This window comes from Adiantum capillus-veneris, chromosome 10 (genome assembly GCF_014529385.1).
Source record: "Adiantum capillus-veneris isolate H3 chromosome 10, ASM1452938v2, whole genome shotgun sequence".
Taxonomy (NCBI): Eukaryota; Viridiplantae; Streptophyta; class Polypodiopsida; order Polypodiales; family Pteridaceae; genus Adiantum; species Adiantum capillus-veneris.
Window position 1 is genome coordinate 65909718 of NC_140940.1, and position 8810 is coordinate 65918527.

The window sequence follows — 8810 nt, forward strand, 5'->3', positions numbered from 1 at the left end:
TGTTTGATTGGCGAATGCTCTTCGTGTGGGCCTTCAAAGAAGCTACCAATTTCCCCAATTGAAGAGTTAAATGGTGCACGCATGGTAACAATTAAGATTTTTGAAGACCTTGAAGTTGGCGAAACAGATTCTGGAGAAAAGAAGAAAAGAGAAGTTCTTTCTCACAAGGAGATGCAGTGCGGGTAGCTTTTCATACTGTTCAAGGATCATCTGAGTAATCTTATAAAGCACGATTTTGTTTACAGATCGCATGCCGAGCAGTTTAAAGATTGTCTACATATCTTCCCTGAAGATGTGGTAGTGTCAATGGTGGATTTCACTGAAAATTACACTTTCAAAGAACAGAACGAGATCCAATTGATGCATTGGTTTTCTAGCCAGGTGACAATCTTCGTTCACATTACATATGTGAGGATTGCAGGTAGTGTCCAAAAATACTATCATTTCTATATATCTGATGATAAAAGCCATTGTACTCTTTTTGTCCAGCATTGCTTTATGCTCCATTATGGTTGGTTGAAATAGCTAGGCATATCACTCAAAGAACATTGGGTCTGGTTAGATGGAGCAGCCTCGCAGTTCAAATCAAAGAGGCCTTTTTATTTTGTTGCTCGATATGGAACTCTGACAAGTTAAAATGACACATCACTTTTTAGGTTCGGGTCATGGGAAGGGCAAACATGATGGTGCAGGTGCTGTTATTAAGAGGCATCTCACTCAGGAGCAGCTAAAGCCAGACTGTGTGAAATTACAATGTGCAGCAGATGTGGTGCCATTTCTGAGAGAAACCATGTCCAATGGTGCTACAACCACGTATTCTTCGCAGGTACGACCAGTTACTCAGCTGTTCTGGGAGGTCAAAGTAGGTGATGTGGATAGAAGCCAACGTCGGGATTGTAAATCCGTGCCTTATGCACATGGGTTACATTGTGTCAGCGGCTACTCCTTAACAAATGGAAAACTTCTTAGGTATCGGTAGTTCTCATGCTTTTGTAGTGCTTGTTTGCAAGGCAGCTGGAGGAGAGCTGGAGGAGGTGTTCGCACAAATCACACGTTTCTGCATGGAATTATGTTACCCTTGAACCTACAGATGATGTCGAAGATGATGATGAGATTGAAGAGTTTGCATATGAAGGACACCATGATGTGTTGAGTGATGCACTTCATGTTGGTGACAATTTTGTTGTTATAGCTCCTCATGACAATAAAGAGCTTGTGGATTTCTATGTCTTGAAATGTACAACAGAAAAGACTCAAACTAAAGCTTTGCTAAGAGATGCATGGGGGAATGTTTGCAATGCCGACTCATTTGTTGTCAAAGGAGTTTGGTACGAACAAGAAAAAGAAAATACCTATGAGTTCAAGCTATTAAATTTTGAGCCTAAAGCCACCTTGCAATCCCACCTTGTACGAGCTATTAAGTTCCCAATGCAGAAAGTGGGACGTACAAGAAAATTCTTACTTTCCTCAAAAACATATGAGGCTATTTACAATAGCACTCCTTTTGATGTATATCATTCCTAGTTCTAATCTAAGCTGCTTTTGATGTCCCTTCAGCATCTTTTCTTCTTCTTTTTTCTTTAGGGGAATCTCCGTAATCTCTAAGCTGAGCATCACCCTGTTTTGCAATTGCTTGAATCGTGTCTAAAATGCCTATGTGATATCCTGAGGCAGATAGCATGAACACTCTGTCGAAAGCCTTTCCCTAAAAAAGGAGACGAGGGCAACTCCAGATGAGACTCGCGCATACAGCCGTCCATTCAAGGGTTCGATGCCCCTGACCGGACAGCCAACCGATGACGGATCTCACACATACACAACAGGCGGTTGCTCAACGGTTGTGTTGACAGAGGATAAGGTCAGCTTTTGCAGGCCCACAGCAGCAGGTGTTAGCAGTCTTTTGTAGGCTCCTACTTCTCTCCCGCCTTCGCCATCGGCACCGTTATAGCTGAACGTCGTGGGGTGGGGGGGGGGGGGCGTTCAGAATAAGCGCAGGGGCGTGCAAACGTGGCAGCACTTTTTGAATGTTCGAGGCTACATGTGCGAGTCCTAAGAGACAATGGACAAGTGACTCTGATAAATGTTGAATACATCTGATGCATGAATGATCATGACCACAAGAACCAACCCAAGTGCCCACCAGTACTCCCACATGTACATTAAGCCATAAGAAATAAATCATCTCCACAACAGACATAGAAAAATTAAACAAGTGTAGCTAAGTAGCTACAAGGGTAGCTACTATGCAGACTGGTAGCTGCCCTTAACATTTCCTGGTATCGGAAGCTGTGTTAATTACTTGTAATTGTGCAACTGTGGAGGTGCAGTGATGAACAATGCGAAAACCTAAACAAGTGTACAAGTTAACAAAAGTTGTTTTACTACATTGAGCATTGGAAGCTGCTTTACTACATTGTGTCATCATTACAAGTGAGCAAAATACTCCATAAGTCAGTAAATGGTTGACTGTTTACATCGCTTATCATGGTTACATGTCAGGATAATATATCTAGCCATAATACTCTAGACGCCACTGCTTTGAGATCCTAATGCTCAGGTTATCGATCGGTCTCGGCAGTGCACAGTCCTCGGCATACTTGAGGCGATCTTCCGCACAAAGCCAAGCCGTGAGCCACGATCTTATAGTTGTTGTAAGATATCCTTGAATCTCAGTGGGATTCTGATTTTCCATATTCTTCACAATGCAGAAAGTGCCTGGAGGATTACACAGCTGCTTGTACTGTGTGTCATCCACTAGAATTGTGGACGTAGCAATGTATTGACCTCTTTTATCCCAGAAGTCACTTAGCTTCTTGTAAAATACAGGATTTCCACCAGTTATCTTGATTCTAGCATCTCTTACACAATCCTAATGTGCAAGAATTTCCTTGAATTAGGGAAACTGATCAAGAAAGCAGGCACTCAACAGGTTTTCTGCTTTAGTCTTCATGTAGCAGGTCCACACAAATACATCAAAGTGCACAAGGCACCAGTCCAAGAATGCAGGTGCATCCCTTTTATACCCAGCAAACACCCCTGCTATGTCTACAATTTCTAGATCATTCCAGTAGGCAGGCTTCTGTGAAAGGTACCTCTTGTCTAGTGAAGTCAGCACGACACCATTAATATCAAGGATTAGAGCTGGCTTACTCTCAAACAATGTGTTCCCAGGATCCTCCCATAGACGAGACACCATCCCATCATCATTCCTAACATAATCTGCAACACCACATGCACCTCCTCCTCCTCCCTTTATCGAGACACCGTCCCATCATCATGCCTTACATATTCTGTACCACCTGCACCTGCCGCACAACCTGCATCACCACCTGCATCCACAGATGCATCACCATCTTCGTGAGGTGGTTCAGACTTTTCATTGGTAATCTCCGTGTCCTCACCTACACCAACTGCCCCACCTGCACAACTTGCTTTACCACCTGCATCCACAGATGCATCACCATCTTCCCAAGGTGATTCAGACTTTTCAATGATAATGTCTGTGTCTTCACCTGCACTACCTGCACCAACTGCACCACCTGCATCCATAGATGCGACACTATCTTCTCGAGGTGGGTCAGACTTATCAATTGTAATCTCCTGCACCACCTGCACAACTTGCATCACCACCTGCATCCACAGATGCATCACCATTTTCCATTCCTGGTTCAGATTTTTTCATGATAATCTCCATGTTCTGAGGACAAAAAACTCCGTGTTTTTATCCTCGTGGTCATCAATGCTGCTAGCACATGGGACTTGGCCCTCAACTCTAAATGAACCATCTACATCAGGAGGGTCTTTCATAGTAGACTGTGCTATCATACTTATTATGTGATCAAGATTGTCAATGTTGCTAGTGGCAGCATCTGAACATAAAAACAATAATGAGATAAACAACAATGATGGACAGGACAAAAAAAAATTGATTTTGGCTTTCTTAATTCATAGGAAATGGAGAATTGTTACAAAGCCAAAAACGGCGACAGGATTTAGGAAAAGAGCCAAAAATGGGGATAGGCTACAAAGAAAAAATATTGAGACTATGTTTGGAGTCTTTTTCTGACTCTGGTTGTTGTAGCACCTTTTCTTCTAGATTCCATGTTACTATTTTATCCACTCTCTATGGCTAATTGGTCCTTTGATGTCTTTGTTTGCCCTTCTGCATCCTCTGTAGGCTTTTTGGCAGCTCCATCTGCAAGAGAGAAGAAACAATCAACAAGAATGAACCTTAAACAATATTATCTACCTTTAGGAAAAAACAAAACCAAAAATAACACATGTCATCTTTCTCTTTCTTTCCCTTTGCATCATTTGTATGGTCTGCAGGATGGAGGGAATGGTGTCTCTGGCTGACACTTCATTGTCCTTCATTGATGAAGGAGAATTTTCTGCTTGATCTCCATTCTCATGACTATATTTCTCTAACACACCTTCCTTCTCAACTGTAGTCTCTGGCTCAGCCTCTGCAGTCATGAAAAGTATTAAGGAATTAAGAACTTGTTGTTTCAAGTTACATGTAGCTACAACATGACAGTGGAAGCTACCATGCATGATAGTGGAAGCTACCAGGCAAGCACTGATAGCTACCAGCACTATCCTGGTAGCTAACAATGCCATCCTGGTAGCTGGCTTACTGAGAGCTACCAAGATGACATAGGGGCCACCAATGCTATCCTAGTAGTAAGCAATCTAACAGTGGTGGTTAACAGAATAAAAGCCTGGAAACAAGCTTTATCTAAAACATCTTCCTTCTCAGCATATACCAACACCTTGAATTTTGTTCTTCACAATAAGAAATTAAGAACAAGTTCTCAAGTTACATGCAGGGTCAGCATGACAATAGAAGCTACTAGACAAGCACTAATAAGCTACCAGTACTACCAAATGCTATCCTAGTAGCTACCTTTCCGCATGCCATCATGGTAGCTACAGATGCTATCATGGTAGCTACCAATGTTATCCTGGTAGCTACCTTGTCACTTGCAGGACTTCCTTGGCAGAATGGCAGCTACCAATGAAATCATGGTAGCCACCTTGTCACTTGCAGGACTTCCTTGGTAGAATGGCAGCTCATGGCAGAATGGCAGCTACCATTGCAATCCTGGTAGCCCACCTTGTCAATTGCAAGACTTCCTTGGCAGAATGGCAGCTCATGGCAGAATGGTAGCTACTAGGGTTGGCAGTGAGAACTTCCTTGTCATCAGCAGGAGTTCCATGGTAAAACAGTAGCTAATGGAAGAATGGTAGCTACCTTTCCACCAGCAAGACTTCCATGGGAGAATAGTAGCTCATGGAAGAATGGTAGCCACATCCATACTGGTAGCTAGCTTTACCAGGATTAGCATGACAGCTGCCACTATGAGAGTGGTAGCTACCAGTCTTGTATTAGTAGCTACAATTAGCAAGGTTCCCTTGATAATAGAAACAAAAAAAAAAAACAAATAAATTTAAGCTCAATGCTACAAAATGCAGCAGGGTGTATACCATGGTCCATGCTTAAGGGCACTGATGAGGGTTTGGTGTTTGATTGCACTCCTTGGAAATTGGCATTCGTACTGCCGAGGATCACCAAAGATCGCATGGTATGCGAAATCGGTTGCATGCATCCCATCTCCATGCATGTTTCTTTGCTTGCAACAAGATGGCCAAAACAGTACATGTGAAAGGCATGATTGCAGAGCAGCAAATACATGCCAAGTGCATCATCCTCGTACATCGTCAACCCACAAGCACTGCAAACTTTGTCCAAAGGCAAGGTGCCCATATCCATAGGTGGAACTTTTGGCAGAGGTGTAGACAACAAAACTGTACTTCTTTGACATGCATGGTCTTTACAAAATCCATCCGCGCGTGTGCACACTCCTCCACTTCGTGTGTAAAATCTCTCTCCTTTAGAGCACTATCCATAGCATCAAGTGGTGCCTTCTTCTCAACTACCACTTGCAATGTTTGGAGTGTTAGCGACAACCTGAACAGTATTTTTAAGCTGCTCCACCTTCATTGCATCCACAACATCGACGCTACCTTCTGTCTTTAGTAATGCAGCCTCTACATCTTTCAACTGGCCTCTGAGATTTTCCACTAGGAGGTTGGCACCTTCATTTTGGTGCACATCAGCCTGAAGCAATTCCAGCTTCTTAAAAGCTTCATTATACTCTGACAATGCAAAATAATGCTTGCTTACAACCATGTTGTAAAAAGTATCTAACTCTGTAAGAGACGGTGGACCAAATAAATTCTTTTTCTCCACATCATCCATTGTATCGATCAGAGTTTCCTGGGGTGCCTCCAAATGATTTGGAGTCCTCGTCATTCGCCGCGAACTGTTAGGGGTAGAGGAGGAATAGAAAGCTGCCCATCGCTGCTTCTTTGCATGTAATTTGCCTGGATCCATATTTGTGACAATACTTTCTGAAAACAAGGCCCAGTCAACCTGTCCCTTCAAATGCTCATATAGACAGCCTCTAGTAAATCCTTTAGTCACCTCCATACCATAATTGCTAGGAGGTTCTTGATACACGGATGTGAACAATACATAAAACTTGTTCCAGAGCTCTAGCTTCACATCTCTACATTTTACTTTGCTGCCCCTCTTCGGCACCTCCTTAAAGCATTTCAACCAATCTTTGTTGGTGAAATCTGCCTCAGTCAACAGTCGAGCATCCACTCCAAAGTTGGGGAGGTCGTATACTTCATGTGCTTGACGCTTTGTCATGCAAAGACTTTCTTCCTTTCAAATGGCACATATGGAGTGCACCAACGGCCTTTGCCCTGTAAAATACAGGGAAAAACATCAGACCATAGTTGTTTCCATACGGCAAACGCATACGGGTATGGAAGTATGATTGGAGAATGGTTCAACACTTAAGCTTGAAACATACACGGCCATAAATTTATTGAAAACTTAGATAACTTATGCATGGTGAGCATTTATAATATCACAATTTTACAGAAGTTTTGACATTAAACATCAATTGTTGCATTGAGCAGGAGCAAAAGCAGACTGGGCATGTGCATGAATAGGTGGTACAACTACTTGTGTCCCAGACAGATAGCTACCATGTAACCACCACCTTGGTATTTCTTTGCTAAATGAACTTTTTGATTGGTAGCTGGCTAACATAATTCTACCAACTTGTTATGTTTTTTTGCAGAATGTTGAATGCTACAATCTTGATGATCTGTGATGCACTTTCCATATATTAAATGAGTGTTGCAGGTGGTAGCTACCACACTGATAGAGTATCACTGATTCATGCTTCTTCATAGCACTATGATTTGCAATCCATACAAGTACGGTCCCAACTATGCACAAGACATGAATGCATGTGCAGCCAGCCAATTGAAGTTCAGTAAAAGATGCAATGTGCACAAATATATTTGCTTGAATGCATGCATGCATGCATGCCTCTACACGGGTTTTCAATGCAAGCTTGAATGCATGCACATTAGCTTATGGAGCTTGAATGCATCTACAAACATCTAGCCTCTAACTTAGGTTTGCTTCAAAGCAAGCTTAAGCGAGCTTACATGGACCTTGGAAACAAGTTACAACAATAAATTGTGCAGAGACAACTAGCAACACTAAGATGCAGTAGTACCTCAGTGTTGGGGGTTACAACATCTGCCATTTTTTAATGTTTCTTTGCTATAGGAGTGCAGGGCTTTGGTGAAGGAGTCAAGACCTTCTTCTTCCTCTTTCCAGCAGGGGGGTCTGAGAGTGGATCACGCGAGGGAGATGAATGACGGGCCCTCTTCCGCCTCCTAGTAATTGTGGCTGATTTTGCTTCAGCTGCAGGAGCTGCTTGGCCACCTGAGTTGCACCCCCTCTGCAACCGTCGACGAGCAGGAGGCGTCATGATTGTGGAGTAAGGTAGCCCCACCGCACTACTTTCACACACAGAGTTGAAACTGAAAAGATAATTTTTAAAGTTTTTAAATCCAGCTCTCTGCTCAAGGCTTTTGATGAACAATTTTCAAATAAAACCTTATAAAAGATTCTCAATGTTTACTCACCTAGCTACCAACCATCCCACCCCCTTGCTACCACCCCCAAAAATGGGTAGCTAGTGTACCACCTATTCATGCATCCACCCATTTATAAAGCAAGTCTTGATGGACACCAACCATGTGGTGAAGTTCACTAAGAAGAACCAGTTCATAAATGCCCTATTTTGGGCTAAGTCACCTCACAAAGGCCTCCAAATTGTTGTGAAACTAACTTGCAACTCTATACTATGTTTTGAATGGTCTCTTGGGTCTCCAAGCAGCATTGGTAGAGGAATCTTCTGCTGATAAGAGATGGGAGGAATGGCTCTCAAAGTATCCAAGTTATCAAGGTGCTAGCCAAAAAAGTGTGTCTCTTGTCCAATCACCAATTCTGAGGTGCAATATATAGAAGGTATGTTGTTTTAGCAAGACACATTTGTAGCTCTTAAGGATTGCTAACACCGACACATTGTAATTCGCAAGGTCTAATGGTTGAAGAAAAACAAAAAATACACCAGTTTACTACTAGAGAGAAGGTGTAAGTAGTGGTGGTGGCTACAAGGGATGAGCAGTAATATATGTACAAAAAGCTATGGTCCTTGACATAAGAGTTGGTTGATTTGGAAGCTCCATTAGCAAAGTGTATTTTGATTAACATAGTGTATTTTAGGAAATTGGGGGAGGTGCCATTAGAATATCCTTTTTGTAACCTCCATAGAGGATCCCAAACCCATCACCCCCTCACGTGGTCACAAACCATGATTCGTTCTAACAACTTCATATCATGATCATTTTTTTCCAATTTTCTTGTATTTCCA

At 42.5% G+C, this 8810-nt stretch overlaps 1 protein-coding gene across 1 annotated transcript; it reads right to left on the reverse strand.

Annotated features, from left to right (window-relative positions):
* Window positions 1–5932: 5932 nt before the first annotated feature.
* Window positions 5933–6718, reverse strand: LOC147448976 (uncharacterized). The gene has a single exon (XM_086522494.1). It carries the CDS (start codon window positions 6716–6718, stop codon window positions 5933–5935), a length of 786 nt encoding a protein of 261 aa, XP_086378620.1.
* Window positions 6719–8810: the final 2092 nt, after the last annotated feature.

Coding starts and splice junctions, on each gene's coding strand:
- LOC147448976 (XM_086522494.1), bottom strand. CDS start 6,718: ATGACAAAGCGTCAAGCACATGAAGTATACGACCTCCCCAACTTTGGA.